We start from the raw sequence: 19,135 nt of genomic DNA, 5'->3' as shown, positions 1-19,135 counted from the left end.
TGGTGCTTGTTTAACAAGTGGATGATGAGGACTGGAAGTATTGGCAGAGTGAAGGTGGGTGTCAACATTGTGATAGCATATGATAGATAAGTAGCACTGGGAATAGACGGTGAAGGAGCTTGAATGTGAAGGCAAGTAGTTTGTGCTTGATGCTATGGAGTAGGGGGAGCCAGTGAAGCAATGCAAGAAGAGGGGTGACATGATTAAAGGGACAAGCTAGGATATAAGTGGGCCAAGACTGCATTTGTGAAGGCCAGAGAACAGGATGTTTCAGTAATTAAGACACAAGATAATGAGGGCCTGGATGAGAGGTCTACCTGTGTGGATGGATAGGAAAGGCCAGATCTTAGAGAGATTATGCAGGAAGAATAAGCAAGATTTAGACATGGCCTGGATGTGAGGCTTTAGAATGAGATCTGAGTTGAAGATGTTGTCCAGGTTAGCAATGTTCCCTCTAATTTTTTCCATCCATGTGCGGAATAAATTTTATGTGCACTGACGGATGTGCGGATGTGCGCCACCAGTAGCAACAAAAAACCTAGATATAAAAGTTAAATAGGGATAAGTACTCAGAACAGGTTAGGCATTTTAGAACTCAGTATTCAAAAAATTACATTTAAGTGTAAGAGAAATAAAAAATTATGAAATGCATAGATCATTCAAAACACTAAAATAACACACTTTGAAAGAATAAAATTACAGAGAATATATGTGCCTTGCAGGAAGTACCAAGAAGTAACAACAAAAATAATACAAGTATGTGTTGGGAGGTGTGTGTGACACAGAGATTGTGTCAAACAAACACACATACAAACACTGTCTGTCACACACATACTGTGTCAAACACACACACAAACACCATCTGTGTCACACGCACACACTCAAACACACACACACTGTGTGTGCGCACGACACAGATGGTGTTTGTGTGTACGTTTGACACAGTATGTGTGACAGTGTTTGTGTGTGCATGACTCTGTGTGTGTGTGTGTGTGTGTGTGTATGTATGTGACAGACTGACAGAGACAGTGTGTGTGTGCGTGACCAAGACAGAGACGGTGTGTGACAGTGAGACACAGAGACTCTGTGTGTGTGTGTGTGTGTGTGTGTGTGTGTGTGTGTGTGTGTGTGTGAGAGAGAGACAGACAATGTGTGAGAGACACAGGGACAGCGTGTGTGCTGGCTGCTGGGAAAGTTTCTGAGAGACATACTGTGCTGTTTCTTTAAGACACTCACTGAAAGCTCTCCTGCTCTGTCCTGAGCCCTGTTGTCTCCCCTCCCCTGCTCTGCAGAGATGGGGTACAGGGGCAGGGGGAGGAAGAGAGACTGTGTGAGTGGCTGCTGGAGAAATCTCAGAAACAGTGCACTGTATCTTTAAGAAAGACACTCAGCCACTCACCCTTCCGCGCAACAGCTCTGAGTCCTGAGTCAGGCTGTGTCCCCTGCCTCTCTCCTGCTCTGTGGAGATGGGGTGGGAGAGAGGAGGACAACCTGACATCAGCACCCTCCCCCAGGGAAGCAGCTGCAGGACGGACCCATGCTGCCAGCTGTGCGGGCTCTCCTAATCAGCTGGGTGTCACTTAAATCTCTCCTGGGAAGCTGCTCAAGTACGCAGCTTACAGGGAACACAGGCTGAGTGACAGAGAGGATGGTGGCACTGACCACAGTGACTGAGAAATGGGGGAGAGGAGAAAGTATGGAAGGGGAGAGATTAAAAGCTTTGCTTTGGTCATGGTGGGCTTAGACATCCATAAGATAGACAAGCGGAGATTTTTAGGTGGGACAGAAAGAGATAGATCTACCTCTCTGCTCCGACCCTGTGAGTCATTGGTTGAATTTATATTTGCAAATAATACTGCCCAGAGACAAGATGCAGAGGGAGAAGAGATTGGGGTGGGGGTGGGTTGGGAGATTGGATGATTCTTTAAATGAAAAAACCTGAAGGAGAAATTAGTGAGGTAGGAGACCGACATAAAACTCAGCACTTTCTAGTCATTTAGAACTCTTTACAACCAGTCAGTACTAATATACTAATTGCTGGGCTGAAATACGGGGGCAATTCCCTCTCAGGTTTCACAGAGAATAAATTTTAGATAGATGCAATGATGCTCATAGATCATCCCCGTCAGTGGAGTTATTATTGTTTTTATTATGACAAGTGCCTAAATGTCACAGGGTCTCATTGGCCCTTTGAGGGAAGAGGCCAGTGCACCTCTGTGGGGCCCACTGACTCCTAATTAGGCTTAGAAGAGGGCACCTCTGTGACTTCAGGGCTTGGGCTATCCAGTGTACCCCTCCTCCCCAGGTGGGTGGCAGGGCTCGGGCTGTCAGCCCTCCCATCCTAGGCAGGTGCTGGGGCTCGGGCTGTCAGTGCCCCCCTCTCAGACGGGGATCGGGCTTCCATGAATTCTTATTTATTCTTGATCTATCCATGACTTTTACTACAAATAACCATGACAAAATCTTAAACTTATTCATTATCCATCTTCAAATCTCTCCTTAAAACTCTTTTGCCATGAAGCCTATAAAAAAACCTTAACAATTAAGTTTCTGGTGTGCTAAAACCATTGTCTGCCATGCTGAGCAATATTGTCACATTGTTTTCTTGTACTCCCCCATCAATGTCTTCCATATTCATCTGTTGTCTCTCATCTTATACTTCGAACAGAAGCTCTTTGGGAGAGAGACTGTCTATTTGTTCTGTGTTTGTACAGAACGTAGCAGCATGGGGCTTTTATTGTTGTTTGTATTAGTGTAGAACATAGAACAATTTAAATGGACCAGGCAGATACAGGGTGAAGGAAAGGGATAGAACATCAGCATGAACAAACACGATGGTATCCAACAGCATTCTAGTTTCACATTTGTTTGTAGTTTTTAAATTTATCATTTGCTCTTACCCTGAAAGGAGAATGCCAACATCTGCATGCCCCAAGTTCAGGGACTGTGAGAGGGAAATGTGGCTGGGCCCAGATATGGTCAATTAGATTAAAAGAGGGGTAGGCTCTGAGGAGTTTGGTCTAGCTGCCAGGAGGAGTCAGACTTTCCATATGAAGAGGAAATCTTGGCTCAGTTTTGTCTTCATGAAGCTGTCCTTTTAAGCTCATTTTGAAATCAGGCTAAAGGAAGCTTTTTGAACTCCAGCTGTGGGAAGTGTTTTCACTTGTTGAGACTATTGCTCAGTTACCCAAGCCTGTTGGACTTGCCTGACTTGTCACAATAAACGGATTTGCCATTTTGGATGCCCTGGTAGGAACAAATAGAAAGTTTCATGCAGAAGTTGTGTTTTTCCTGTAAATGGTGCAAGTTAAGTCAACCATATCCATTTTAATGAAACTTGCACTGGGTCAAGATTTATAGATGCCATTTTAAGGAACAGCAGTCCAGTGTATTTTTCTTTTTGACAGATCGATAATATCAACAGCATGCTTTACTTAAGGGTAAAGCCTTGAAAATACTTCCATCAGTTGCATAAGCTATAAAGATCAGCATTTCAAATTTGGTACCTCAAGTCTGGGACCAAAAAACATATTTAGGCACCTGAGTAAGTGGGATGGTTTTCAGAGTTGCTGAGTCTCCGCAGATGCGCTGAAAAATCTGACTGCTTATTTAGATGCCTAAATATAAATTAGGTGCCCAACATAAGGCTCCCAAGTCTCAACATTTTGACCATAGTTTTTACTCATAACTAGCTAAATATCTGGCATAAGCAAGTGTTTAATACCTTAAAAACATCAGACAGTACATGATGTAAAATATCCTAGTTGGGAAGTACTGATCTAGTGATATCCCTAATATCAATCAGCCAAAATCTACATATCGTGGAGCCATCTGAAGGCACAATGCCAGGACCTCGGTTATAAGAAAATTACTGTTTTATTGGTATTTTATTTGCTTATATGTTAAACAATAAACATGTGTAATGGGACACCCACCAGTTCCCGCACTGCGTTGTTATCTAATGACATGGCTTACTGCAGAATAGATTTTGGCTCTCAACCTCTACCTAGCTATGCATCCAGGCATGTCTTATGTTTAGTTATCTCTCGGGCACTTTCCATCAACACTGTTCAGTTTCTGTTTCATTGACTGCCAGAGTCCAGGGTTTCTACCCTGTGCAGTGCAGCTTTTAAAACAACGGAGTTCGAACCTTTCATCTTTGTTGTACATCACCTCTGGTTAATCTCACAAAACTGTGTGGCGATTTAGCATGATCCTGATCTTGCAAACACTTGCTTTCCTACTAGGGACCTCACTCTTATCTTTCCTATGCTTGCCATCACGGGATGCAGGAGGCCTCCACATAGATGGTCCTGGTATCCTGTGGATCTACAGGGATTGGGCTCATTCCATAAGGGCAAACAATTTGCTCCCCCTTAATGGAACCCATAGTAAACATTTTCACAGACCTGTTGACTTTGCCTTGCGGGTACATCTGCCTCCTTTCCTGGATGGTTCCCCAACTTCTTGTGATTCTTAAAAGGAAGAGACTGGGGTGGCCAGTTTCCAGTGGAAAGAAAACAGAAACCAACCTCCTTTCTGTACACGTACAGGGATCTGTACCCAGGCACAGTGGACAGTACTCCATAGAAAGGAGTGGTTAAGATAGAAGATTATGCTGACTAGATAATGAGCAGCCAAGGTTAGGCAGTGGGGTAATGAAGCATGTGTAGATCTTTTCATTTATGGTGATTTCCAATCAATTTCAGCATAAGTATGGATCTTTTAACAAACTATCATCTTTGCACTGCCAGCATGGCTGTACCCAACCCTGTGTTCCCAGCTGTGCCAGTGAAATACACCCACATGGCACCATTCACATGCCTGTGATCTCTCCAGCAATAGTCATTGATTATCAGATCCTGCTTTTGTTGTTTTGATATTCAGTGTCAATAAAATGTAATCCGTGACTGTGCTGAAAAAGCAGGGAGATGAGGTGCTGGCTTATCATGTCTTCATCAGTCTCTAAAATCTCAAGATCCTATAGTTAATTTTATGGCTCATTTCACTGTCTCAGACATTTGGTTCCCTGCCATATCATCCTTGGCAATGAAGCTAACAATCATGCTAGTTTCACTTCCAGTAAGACCTAAAGATTGTTGCTCCCTCTGTACGTTTGGACAGTAAAATTCTCTTGTAAACATGAAACATTTATAACATGTTCTGGGTTTCTTCACAGCTGCATAAAATTGATGGTCAGCATAGTTCCAAAATCACTGACAGAGTCCAGGCTGCTCCATTGTAAAGGGTATGTTGTGGCCATGGCTAGCGCAGAGTTTTTTTCTTCTACAAATCAATCATATTCACCACTTTCACTATAGGGGACATTGCATACTCTTGTGTTCCATAATCCCAGTTTTCTTCTCACACGTAAGTCTTGAATTTCAACATCTTGCTTGTCTTTCCCCGAGAGAGATTGTGGGTGCATGTAAATATTTCCCTCCAAACCTTCTAGGTATCTGATACTGACTGTCCAGAGAAAGTCAGCCTGAATGCTCCCTGAAATACTTGCATCTTGAAAGCAGGCCTGCAAAAGCCCTTCATAAAGTAGCACCAAGCTGTCTCTTAATAGTCCCTGGCTTCAGCAAATCCTTTTGCAGCAGTTTTCATGTTAATCACCCTTACAGAACTCTTTAAAAAAAAAAAAAAGCAACAAAAAACCCCAAATAGTTTCTAGCAGAGTCACTAAAAGACATACATTTGCTAGAAGATGTGATTGGTTCTAAATGATTGGTGCAGTATGGAAATCCTCTTTCTATGTATTTACTTCCCTACAGGTTGGATCCTATGCCTCAACAGAATTATTAATAAAAATCCCAGATGAATCGAATACCTAAATCCTCATCATTGATATCTTCATCATAAAGTATTCTTTGCCAGGAATCATCATAAGTCGGGGAGGTGTGGGGGGGAGGGGACTTTTTGGCCCAAAGGCCACATCTGGGTATGGAAATTGTGTGGCGGGCCATGAATGCTCACGAAATTGAAGGGTGTGTGTGTGTGTGTGTGTGTGGGCTCCGGCTGGGGGTGCGGGCTCGGGATGAAGGGTCGGGGGTGCAGGAGGGTGCTCAGGGCTGGGACCAAGGGGTTCAGAGGGCAGGAGGGGGATCAGGGCTGGGGCAAGGGGTTAGGCCATGGGAGGGGGTCGGGGTGCAGGCTCTGGGGGGCGCTTACTTCAAGCAGCTCCCAGAAGCAGTGGTATGTCCCCCCTCCGGCTCCTACACGAAGGCGCAGCCTGGCGGCTCTGAGCGCTGCCCCATCTGCAGGTGCCACCCCTGCAGCTCCCATTGGCCGTGGTTCCCAGCCAATGGGAGCTGCGGGGGCGGCACTTGGGTCGGGGGCAGCGTGTGGAAGTCCCTGGCTGCCTCTATGCATAGGAGCCGGAGGGGGGACATGCTGCTGCTTCTGGGAGCCGCATGAAGCAGGGCAAGCCCTGGACCCCACTCCCCAGCGAGAGCTTGAGGGCTGGATTAAAACATCTGGAGGGCCGGATGTGGCCCCTAGGGTGTAGTTTGCCCACCCCGTCATAAGTGGTTCTTGCCTTTAATTTCTCACAGCTAAGGTAATGGTCTCAATGCAGCCCTGCATAGAAGTTATTGCAAAACTAGGGACTAAGGCTATTACCTGAGGGGGTTTCTTACACTAAAATAGATACCACGTTTCAAACCTATCAGTGAAGCTAGATAGACTATGCCTGAAACAGCTTTATATTCAGCAGCTTGCTTAACCTGTCCTGTTCTGCAGCTGGAATGAAATGGCTTGAGAGCACCATTTTATTTACTGTGCTACCCTAAGCATCTACTGCCACAAGGAGAGGGTAGACTGCTGAGAAAATGGTCTTCAACCCTTCCAAGCCAAAACCAAATCTGGCCATAGGCCAGGCCTGAAAATTTTCAGGTGCTTCTGTAAATATCCACCAAATACTAATGTCCCTGTGGTAACAGAGCATTAAAATTCCATCAAAATATCTACAAAGTCCTTCCAGACCTTTAAGTGTCCTTTTAACTCTGGTTTCCCTAGTGTAATGATGCTGGGTTTTTCTCATCATACAGGTGCTGAGTGCTCCTTCACTTAGTGTAGAGTGCTTGGCCTGGCCCTATAAAACTGAAGTGACCTAAAAATGCTTTATCTGTCAGAGTGCAACTTTGTTCCTCTGCAGTGCCTCCTTGAGCTGAGTGAGGTGAATCATACTGAATTCTAGCAATGAATCGCTCTTTCTCTCTACCCCTTACAGTGCTGGGGTGCAAACGGGCCACCTTTTTTATCAGAGTCTAGTCGGTATCAACATGTATGACCCTTAATTTAAAATAAACACTGTTGGCATCCCATGCCAGAATGACGACAAAAACTGACAGTTTTGAAATTTCAGTATTTGAGCTTTTTTGATCCACCCCCCAAAATAAACAACCAACATAAAACAAAAACCTGGGGCTGGTTGTTGGTCAGACAGTGCCCTGCTTGACCAGAGACTTGGGTCTTCCTAAGATAAGCAGTTGCGGGAAAACATTCTACCATAATGGTCTGTAGTTTCCAGCAAGCTTGGTGCCAGACTGCCCATGAACCTGTCCTTTGCTAAACACCAAAAGTCATAAATCTGCATTATGGATTGCCTGAAGAATTTAATTTCTTTTAAAAAAACATGTTTTTTTTAAAAATATTCATGTATTTTGCACATTAAAGAATCTAAACCCTATACAAACATTAATTTTTACAACACCCCTCTGTGATAGGCAAATAGTACAAGTGGGATTTTCAGTAGCGCTTAGGCTGGGCCCAACTTTTCTGCCATTCATGATAACGAGGACAGAGTTAAGCCGTCATTAAGTGCTTTAGAAAATCCCAGCCTTAGCAGGCCATATTATCGCCTTTCTTAAGGGAAGCAAAGGTTACGTGACTGCGTGGGCACAGCGAGTCAGTGTCCGAGCTGGCAGCAGAATTCAGTAGGTCCTGGGAGCCAGCTACCCACTCTCAGGTTTGTGATGAAAATATTGATGGGCCATTTCTCTAGTGGCCCCAGTATTATAGCCTGTCTTGGCACAAACAATTTGATGATGTTAAGCAGGCATGAGTGTTAATATTTTTAAACCATATTTATTCTTCCAGAAACCCAGGAATTTCTACCTACATTCCTCAAAGTTTCCAAGAATTTGCCTCTGCAGCGTTTGTTGGTGGAATGGGATGTTAGTGACTTAGCCCACAAGTTTGAACTAGAAATGGTTTTTGACATTCAAGTTAGTCGAACTGAAGAAATGAATGTTGTCTGGACTGTAAGTATCTTTTAAAAAACATATTTCAAATGTCTTCATATATCAATATGAACAAAATCAAACATTCTGGTGTGTAGAAGTAGCTTTGTCACATGGACATGTCCAAGGCTTCATAAGAAGGGTCTATATATTTTACTAGGACCATACTCAATTTAACATAGAAAAGTTGTCTGATCATGGAAACAGAGTATGTTAAGATGGATCATTGAGTTCTAAGTCCATTAGTAAGGTTTCCCCCAAGTGCATGAGAGTGCCTTGAGGACTCCTCCACACTTCTTTAAACTCCATACTAAGGGTTGCTTATTAGAACTTCTATCCTCCTGGCTGAGGAAGAGAAGACAGACATAATTTCCGTTAGTGTTTCTTGTAGCTTCCCTCAAGAAACATGAGTCTAGAATGGGGAAACAAGCTTTGGTCTCCTTTGTGTGAGCCATCAAGCCTGACTATTGATTTGTGAATTTTATTCCTGTTTTCTTCTACTCACCTACTTTAGATGGCTATTGCCCTTCTTATTTTCTATGCTGAGGAAACAGCAAGCATAGGCCTTAGCAGTTGATGCTACTGCTGCCTCCGAGACATTACCTACAAAAATCCAATGCCTTGCACTGTTTGTGTATTTTTCTGTGCCTTCCTGAGAATCAACACACACTGGGAATATATGTGTGACAGGATTCCCGGGATGCAGCCTGGCACTGTGGGACTGCTGTGCTTCCTTAACTCTCCAGCCTGGGCTGTCTCTCTCAATGCTTTGCTAATGACAAGCAGCAAACCCCTCCAGGCACTGTGGTCACTCAGCACAATCACATGTGAAGCCCCACACCCAGCTAGGTTGCATGAATGCTCCCAGAGCCACTCATGAATCACACAGAGAAAGGCACCAGCCAAACCCCCCCAGCTCCCAACCTTGTACCTCAGGAATATACAGTCTTGCATTGCTCAAGACGAGTTGTGCAAATTTTTTAATTGGTTCACCACTTCATCAATGGAAAGTGGATATACATCGGCCTTTGTAAACCTGAGCAAACACCCTTACCAAACACTTCAGGCAAAATCACCGGTAAAGATAATACATTTATTTAACTGTTTAACTACAAAAGATAGATTTTAGGTGATTATAAAAGTGATAAGCAAAAAGAGTTAGTTACCAAAATAAAATAAAATATAAGCACACAGTCTAAACTGTCAACCCTATTAGAGTGGGCAACATCTAGATTAAGCAGTTTTTCTCACCCCACTGGATATTGCAGTCCTCAGTATACAGGTTTGTCCCTTAAACCTGGGCCAGTCTCCTTTGTTGGAGTCTTCAGTCTTCTGAGTGCCCTTGTTGCTTGAAGCGTAGGTGGGGGAAGGAGAAAGGTGAAGCATGGGTCCCCTGTGTTCTGTTTTATACCCTGAGTCCATGCGCTTGGAGAACACAAGTCCAGGCATGTCTGGTGGGCATTGCTGAGTCACAAGGTGAAGCAATCCCCGGGTGCATCTCCTCTGAGTGAGTCACTGAATTGTAACTCCTCTGCTGGGCAATGGCTGGTGATGTCTGTTCAGCACCCACCCGGGCATTGGTTACCTCTTCCCTTTTCATTGTCTCTGGAGAGCTAGTATCTGGGCACTTCCCAAATCTACAGCATATTTTAGTGACAACCATACAACACATTCTCATTACTTCATATGCATTAATGATATACACATTTAGATAGAAAAGGACTTTCAGCACATCATAACCTTTCTCTGATACCTCATATGGCCTGCTTTATATGCAATATCACAATTCTATACAGATGAGGAATATGGGGGTTACAGGACTCTCCCCCAAGGTATAGAATGTCACAACATAATCAAGAGGGAATAGCCTAAAATTGCTGCTAAGCTTATGCTCCAAGTCACCAAGTTAAATCACCTAGTAAACTGGTGTGAAAGAAGTATGCTCCAGAAGTGCTTTAACAAAAGTGATCTTTTTGAAATCTATATTTGTAGGGCTTTTTTTATTTTTTTTTAGCCATCTGTTGATTGAAATGTGGGAGAATATTAACCACAGATGTTAAAACCTAGAAAAATCTGAGGAATGTCCTAATTCTCAAGGCCAGTTTCTTATACAAGAATGCTACTACCCAGGAGAATAGACCGAGAGGGTGGGATTTTTAGATGGATTCAGTGTTGATTGAACTCCGCTTCTGTTGAAGTCAATGGGAGTAGAATTAGAATTATGCTGACCACTTTTGAAAATCCCATCTGCTAGGACATCAAGAATGCAACGTACAGAATCATGCCTGTTAAAAACTAGACTACACTAGAGGCAGGGAGGGTCCACACAGCTGAAAGCCAGAATTGCAAAACTCCCATGGACTTCAATAGGACCAGGATTTTGCCCGTTGTGTTTTAAGGAAGCAAAATGCCTCCCAGGCTGAGTATGGTTCACAGTAAATTGCCATTTACACCTCTCTAATTTGTGTATGCAGCACAGAGAATGCTCCTTCCCAATGGAATGCTATCATTCTCATACCTCATGCAAACTAAACTGACTTTTGGGGCTTTTGCATCTTTGGAAGAAAGAGTTTTGGCTTTAGATCCATTTTAGGGGGGAAAAGTGATTAATGCCAAGAGGACAAATAGTCTTGATTAAGATAATAGCTAGTGCTTGGAAACAGACATGGCATCCCATTAGTCTAGCAATAAAGCTAATGCTTCAGTATAAAATAAATGGTCATTTGTGGCATCCTTACTTAAAGAGTAATAGACTCATTATAGTTATTTAGATTTATTTACCATTTAGGGCCCAATTCAAATTGACACAATTTAATAGGGAAGAATATGAGAGCACATTATGCATTATCACTTCCCATAGAAATTGAAGTGATGGATTCAAAATCAACATGGTGCATGTTTGATTTGCCTTCCACTGAAAGACAGACAGGCTTGTAAATCCCAGGTCAGTAGGCTGAACTTATATGACTAATATCCAATGTATAGGGTGAAAGCTTAACATACAAAGTCCATTTGGTCAGTTGTTGTGTGTCACTACTAGCAGCTTATGTACTTACTACTATTTTATTGTAAAGAAGAAAGTACCATAATAATACAATGGATGAGTGATATAGTTCATGCTGAAGCAAGTATAGTTTGCATACTATTCAGAACAGAAGCTAAAGAGTTCCCCTGAAATTAAAAATAACCATTAAATCATAAAATGCCACTGAAATAAATTGTAAAAGTCTGGGGAGAAAAGCCATTGAAGAAAGTGTTATCTTATGAACAGAGATAGTGATGCTGAATTCTAGTCCTAGTCAGAGCTGTCAGTGGAGCTATGCTGATTTATACCAACTGAGGATAGGACCCAGTTTCTTGTTTTTTAAAAATGAGAAGCATTCTGAGCTGTACACTTGCAGCAAGCAATTCAATTAGAATAGTGTGTGTGTGTGTGTGTGTGTGTTTCTTTTGTAGTGGCCTTGAGCCATGCTCCTGCACTGGGGCTGTGCAGAACTGCAGCATGCTGGGAAAAATGCACCCCCCCCCCCTTCAGAAAACAGAGCAACATTTGCCTGCATGGCTAGTCTGGTCCTTGAATCAGTTTGAGTCGTAGTGACCACAGGGTTTCCCCATGCACTATGTGCACTAGCAGGCATAGCCCCATGCATGGTCTCTGTGCTCAGGAGGGTGTTGGGAATGAGATTGCAAGGGATCTTCCACCAGGCAGGAACCAGCCTCTGTCCAGCCCTTCATTAATTTTGCTAGTATGTTATCGTTCACTTTTTTACAGGATTAAAACTACCAACTTGCTGTATAAATGATTCCCTAAGACCTCTTCGCTGTCATCAACATCTTTTCCATTGTATATTTTAGACAGTCACTATCCCCATAGAATATTACGGTCGGAAGGGACCTCAGGAGGTTATCTAGTCCAACCCCCTGCTCAAAGCAGGATCAATCCCCAACTAAATCATCCCAGCCAGGGCTTTGTCAAGCCGGACGTTAAAAACCTCTAAGGAAGGAGATTCCACCATCTCCCTAGGTAATCCATTTCAGTGCTTCACCACCCTCCTAGTGAAAAAGTTTTTCCTAATATCCAACCTACACCTCCCCCATTGCAACTTTCTTCTTCTTGGCTTCCATAGACAGATAAGTATCCTTGCAACAGTAGTATATTTTAAAATTTATTTTGCAGATTACAAAGCCCCACCATATCTTTTAAACCATTTCCTACCATGCCTTTTGTTCCCCATCCCATTGTGGAATTTTCAGCTCTTTTTCAGCCTGAGGACTACAGTCAAATATAAAATTAATTCTCCACCAATACAGATATATATATAGTAGCAGTGTAGAGTGAGGATGTACAGATGATCGGAAAACTATCAAGTGTGCAGCTATGCATTGAATGGTGTATGTTCAAATTAGCATAACTGCAAGCACAATCAACCTACTGGTCACGTGAAAGTGAAAATTACTACTTTCGAACGTACAGGGCCTGATCCACCACTGCATGATTCTGATTTTATGTGGACATAGCTTCACTGATTTCAGTAAAATTGCACCAGCATAGGGTGGAAACAATACAATTGTGAATCAAGCCTGCAGTCTCGCTAACTACACGTGTAAATGAGGTCTATAGTTACACACAAACTTTTTTGAAAATCTGAGATGCAGGATTACAACTGGGATTTTCAAGAAGCCTTAGGGAGTTACACACCCAATGTTACCTGGGGTTTTCAGAACCCAAAACAGTGGTAACTTACCTTTTATTTTAGGTGGTGTCAGAAATAAATTAATGGGAACACAGTGCTGTCGTCCATTTAATGACTGATATAAGCAAGCATGCTCTTATTTAAAACTACTATTTATTAGATATTAAGCACACACACATAACTGGTTTAGGACATTCCAGACATAGTTACCCACAATCTGAGATGGTTTTGAGTGATTAACAGCCGGGCTTCCAGGGACTCTTTTTCCATACAGCTGATGGGGAGTTTAGCTGTCAGCTCCTTGCCCGAAGAAAAGCTCCCTCAGACTGCTCTGAGGTATTTACTTTTGCCTAATTTTTTATAGCTAACTTTAACAAAGCACATAACCTATAGTGACTCCTAGTGGGTTAGCATAACAACCTCTACTGGGTTACCAATTTTTAAAATTTTAATAAACTACTTATTATTTTAAAACATTTTAAATATTTTTAGTTAACAACAACAACATGTCAGGGGCACCTAAAACCCAGGTTCTGATTGACATACTTCTTATAATTTTTGTTTTATTTTTTTATTCTGATTAACAAACTACAAGCATGCAGCTGTCTGATCTTGTCTCACAAAGGCCCAAGATTATTCCTAGCTATGTGATGTTTAGTTTTCAGCTGGCAGTGGCTGAACATACAACATGGCTGACTGTCGTACTGTCAAGTTCTGGGGCACACGCAGGAATGTCAGTTCCGGGGTAACACCAACTCCTACTGAGCCTATCTTATGTCATAACAGCTAAACCCAATTCCAAACTAAGCATTCTACATGTGTTTTTGTTCACCATACTCCGCATACTCTGCCTGAATAGCAAACTTACCTATTGTTTGTTTTTAGGAGTATTATAACACAACTCTCAGTAAATTGAATAAAACTCTGCACTGGAGTTGGGATTCAGAATTACCTTTGGAATGCATGTCCCACTCTGTAAGAATCAGGAGCATGGTGAATGATGAAAGATTCTCTAAAATCTGGAGTCGTTGGAGTCAGTGGGAGACAGTGCTGGGTAAGCAAAGCAAGACTTTGGGATATTTCCTTGCTGATTTAATGCTGTGGTTTAATTTGCTAGTGTAAAACCAGTAAAATATTGGAGTTCATGTCAGCAGTGGCTATGCAACATCAGTGGACCATTTTAGAATATACTGCTAATACAGCAGAACCCCGTTTATCTGATCTAATTTGTCTAAATCAGACAAGCAAAAATCAGGATAAACCGGAGAATGGGAAAATGTGATGCTGCAGCACCATCTAGTGGCCACAGGAGAGATCACCCGCTTCTGGCCTTGGAGTCCTGGTTGTTCAGTAAACGCAGAGAGCCGGTTAAGGGAGGGTCAGATAAACGGGGTTCTACTGTACTTGTCTGTACTGTTTCATAGAACCATAGAAATGTGGGAGTGGAAGGGCCCTCATGAGGTCATCTAGTCTTCCTCTGCCTTCCCCCCTGCCCCACCCCCCAGCGCTGTGCTGGGGCAGGATTAAGTATACCTAGCACATCCCTGAAAAGTGTTTGTCTAACCTGTTCTTTAAATCTCCAATGGCAGGGTTCCACAGCCTCCCTAGATAACATGTTCCAGTGCTTAACTATCCTTACAGTTTTGGTCTCAGAATCAACATCAAGAAGACAGAAGTGACATACCAGCCTGTTCCAAAAAAGCCTTATGTAGAGCCTATTATCACAGTGCATGTCCAAACTCTCCAGGCATTGGACAAGTTCACCTACCTCAGCAGTACACTGTCACATGCAGTTCACATTGATAGCGAAACCAATGCCAGAACTGCCGAAGCAAGTGTGGCCTTTGGCAGACAATATGTGGGAATGCACAGGGATTAGTCAACAAACAAAACTGAAGGTCTACAAAGGTATCATGTTTGCAACTTTGATGTATGCATGCAAAACCTAGATGGTGTATAGATGCCATGTTATGAAGCTGAATCACTTTCACATGGGCTGTTTGAGGAAACTGATAAGGTTAAGATGGCAAGACAAGGTTCCAGATAGCGAGATTCTCATACGGGCAGGTATTCCAAGCATCCATACTCTGTTGATGAAATCACAGATGAGATGAGTAGGCCATGTCACCAGAATGTCAGGTGAGCAACTGCCAAAGATCTTTTATGGTGAACTAAAATAGGGAAAATGCTCTCAGGGAGGCCAGAAGAAATTTTTCAAAGACTCCCTGAAGTTGTCCTTGGGGCATTTCAACAGAGTTTTGAGAAGATCTTCGTCATGATCATGACCATCTACCTGGCAAAGTCTCATCCATACTGGAGCATCAGTCTGAGTAGAGGAGAACTACTGAGGCAGAGCAGAAGTGCCAGCAGCATAAATCTCACAGCAGCAGCATGTCCACTGTTAATCAAGTAACCCAATCAAGTAATGTCCCAGCATGTCCACAAGTTAATCAAGTAACCCAATCTCTTGTTCAGTGTGCTACAGACAGTTCAAAGCTCAAATTGCCCTGATCAGACAATCATGTGTTCACAGAAACCAAATCAATCAGTAATATCATGGTCATCTTCGAACTCGAAGGACGAACAACAACAACATCCTTATAGTTAGAAAGTTTTTCCTAATATCTAGCCTAAATCTTCTTTGTTGCAAACTAGAATGTTTACTTCTTGTCCTTCCTTCAGTGGGTATGGAGAACAATTGATCACTGTCCTCTTTATGACAGATTTGAAACCAGATATCAGGTCTCCTCCCTCAGCCTTCTCTTCACTAGAATAAACATGTTCAGTTCTTTCAATTTTTCCTCATACAGTTTTCCAGCCCTTTTTCCATTTTTGTTGGACGCTCTCCGGTTTGTCCGCATCTTTCTGAAAATGTGGTGCCCAGAACTGGACACAGTACTGACCAGTGCTGGGACAATTACCTCCTGTGCCTTACATATGACATTCCTATTAATACATACCAATATACTTGCCTTTTTTGCAACTACATCACATTGATGATTTGTATTCAATTTGTGATCCACTATAACCCACAGATCCTTTTCTTCCTAAGTGAAGTATTTCACACTTGTCTTCATGGAATTTCATCTTGTTGATTTCAGACCAATTCTAATCCTGTCTTCCAATCCAACTCCTTCCAGCTTGTTGCATCTGCACATTTTATAAATATGTTCTGTACTTCATTATCTAAATCATTAATGAAAATACTAAATGGCACTGGCCCCAGAACAGACTCTGCAGGACCCCTCTTCATACATCCTCCCATCTTAACAGCAAACCATTTTGCAGATACAGACTAACACGGCTGCTACTCTGAAACCTACTCTTTGAGTATAATTTTTCAGCCAGTTGTGCACCCACTTTATAGTAATTTAATCTAGACCACAGTCCTTAGTTTGCTTAGGACTATGTCATGTAGGAGTGTGCCAAAAACCTTCCTGATATATTGTGTCTACTGCTTCCCCACTATAGAATAGGCTGTAAAGATGTCAAAGAAGGAAATTAGATTGGTTTGGCATGATTTGTTTTTGACAAATTCACGTTAGCTATTACTTATCACCCTAGTTTCCTCTAGGTTTGAACAATTGTTTCATTTAGTGCATTGTTTTTAATGTTTTTACTGTCCTAGAAAAATGATAAAACTTCCAACTATTGTTTAATCTCATTAGAAAAACTGTAGTCAGCAAATTAAAACAGATAGAGTATTACTGTATACAATCAAGGAAGAAAGATAGCTTTCTTTTTTTCTTAACTGTGTCACGGATTTGCTATGCAACCTTGGACAAAATGCTTCACCTTCCTGTGCTTCCCTTTATCCAATTGTAGCATAGATAGAACAAGGGTCACTTTCCTTACAGGAGATAATGAAGATTGATTACATTTTATATAGTGCTTTGAGATCCTCAGATGAAAACTACAATACAATTGCAAAGTATAAAGTATGAGACAACCTGCTCACTAACACCAATCCTGGCATAAAAGTAGTAAAACTGTGAAAAGTGGTACAGATCTCGTTAACTTTATTTAGAAAAACGCGTATGCATGGAATTCCCTCTAAAGGGCTCAGTCTTGCAGCCTTTGTCGACTGGGACTAGTCACATGGATAAAGTCAGTAGGATTCTGATCACAATAAATGGAGTTAAATTTAAAATAGACTTTTATATGTTTTGAGAGTGTGGTTTTTATTCTCAAAGAACAAAAGACTATATGAGATGAGAATGTTATCATGTGTTGGGCATCTGGTTGAATGGCAGGTTTCTTACCTGCATTCTTAATTTAAAAGTTTCTACTGAAGGAAATGAGAAATGTAAGTATTGAATAAGTTAATTAGCAAAACCTCATGCTATATGATGGTTTTATTTTACAGGAAATTTTTAATGCTGTTAATCCAGATTATATTAAATCATGTATTTAAAATATGTTCAGTTTTAGTTTCAGTAAAGTTATATAAATTACGTTTTATACCTGGCTAGAAGGCAATTGAGTTGTACAACTCCAGGATCTCTTAGGCTATGTCTACACTACACGTCTTACAGCAGCACAGCTGTGCCGTTGTAAGGACCATGGTGTAGCCACTCTTTGTTGCCAGGAGAGTGCTCTCCTGATGACAAAATAAAACCACCTCCAACAAGGAGGGCGGTAGCTTCGTTGGTGGGAGAGTGTCACCTACCAATGAAGTGCTGTCCGCACTGGTGCTTTTCATCATTAAAACTTTTGTCGTTTGGGGGGTAATTTTTTCACGCCCCCGAGCAACAAAAGTTTTAACGATGAAAGTGCAGTGTAGACGCAGCCTGAGGGCATGTCTTCACTAGCAACGTTAAAGCGCTGTCTCGGCAGCGCTTTAACGTGGGTGTGTACTCACGGCATCAGTGCTAGAAGAGCACTGGTGCACTGTCTACACTGGCACCTTACAGCGCTGAAAGTTGCAGCGCTGTAAAGTGCCAGTGTAGACAAGGCCTTAGTCTTTGAGGATAAATTTAGTCCTATTTTGTGGTATATCCGGAATGTCCTTTGCAATGCTGCTGTAGTAAACAAGGAAGCTATAATATCCTTACCACTGAAGTCTGACTTGTTCCTTTGATTAGGGCTCTTCTGGGAAGGCAATGTCTCTTCGGAAGCTGTTGCATAATAATTCTTGGACTCAGTGCAGAATCACTTCAACAATTTCAACTTTGTAACAGCATCATGTGTTCTGTGAATGTGGGGCATAAATTAACCACTGGTGATTCTTGCTTCACTGTCATCAGGCTGTAGTATTCATATAAACTAATACTGAGAACCACGAGTTACCAGTATTAATGTTTCTCTGAAGTTTATATTTTTTTCCCTAATGCACAATTGTTGATTTGGCTCTGCATTCATGTACTAGTTTAATATGAACAGACAGAAGCCTCTCTGTAGCTAAGGTTATAACAAGGTTTCTATTTCAGAGTGGTAGCCGTGTTAGTCTGTATCAGCAAAAACAACGAGGCATCCTTGTGGTACCTTAGAGACTAACAAATTTGTTAGTCTCTAAGATGCCACAGAGCTTTCTATTATAAGGCTTCTGGGACTTAGAGCCACAATGGTTTAGGCTGCCTTGGTGAACTCCTGGTCACATGGAAGTCAATGGTTGAACTCCCATTTGCTTCACTAGGGCCAGGATTTCACCCCTGAACTCTGTATTTCAATATTTCCACATTTTTGAAAAAGGGTAACCTTAATTTAGAATTTCTAGATATTTTTATCATTTAATTAGGGGAGGGGATGGAAGGGATGAGGATGGGGGTTAGGATTTCAACTACAGCTCTCCAGGAAGTTGTTTTTTGTTTTTTTAAAGTTTTGATACAGACTTATAACCTTAACTAGTTTCTCACAGGTTTGTGTCTGGCAATCATAATTAATATTAAGGACAAGAGACACTAGTAATAAACCAACTACTAACGTCACTTCTGAATGAACTTCTGTGAACTGTATTCGTAGAACACAGGAAAAATTGACTGAATACAAGGCAGTGATTAGCTCTTTCAGATTGACTGTTTTCACTGGAACAGCATCATTTTTGGTGAACTTACATGACTTTTAAAAATGTGTTTTGAAAGGATGACTAAACGGTTTAGTTAAGGAACTACTATCTGCACTGGTTCAGGTTTGCACAGGTCCTGCTTGGATTTAGATACTAGAAATGTTACCAAATGTAGCAGGAGAAGCACAGGG

At 41.9% G+C, this 19,135-nt stretch overlaps 1 protein-coding gene across 3 annotated transcripts in view; it reads left to right on the top strand.

Annotated features, from left to right (window-relative positions):
• The window catches only part of OSMR (oncostatin M receptor), an 80,832-nt gene that overhangs the window by 36,378 nt on the left and 25,319 nt on the right, over window positions 1-19,135 (top strand). For all 3 annotated transcript variants that reach the window (XM_054032708.1, XM_054032710.1, XM_054032707.1), the window contains exons 3-4: window positions 8,104-8,267; window positions 13,826-13,994. In XM_054032708.1, the coding sequence (XP_053888683.1) occupies window positions 8,104-8,267; window positions 13,826-13,994 (333 nt within the window). The remainder of the gene's footprint in view (window positions 1-8,103; window positions 8,268-13,825; window positions 13,995-19,135) is intronic.

Source organism: Malaclemys terrapin, chromosome 6 (genome assembly GCF_027887155.1).
Source record: "Malaclemys terrapin pileata isolate rMalTer1 chromosome 6, rMalTer1.hap1, whole genome shotgun sequence".
NCBI lineage: Eukaryota > Metazoa > Chordata > Testudines > Emydidae > Malaclemys > Malaclemys terrapin.
The sequence above is the reverse complement of the archived record's forward strand: the minus strand, read 5'-3'. Positions and strand labels throughout refer to the sequence as shown.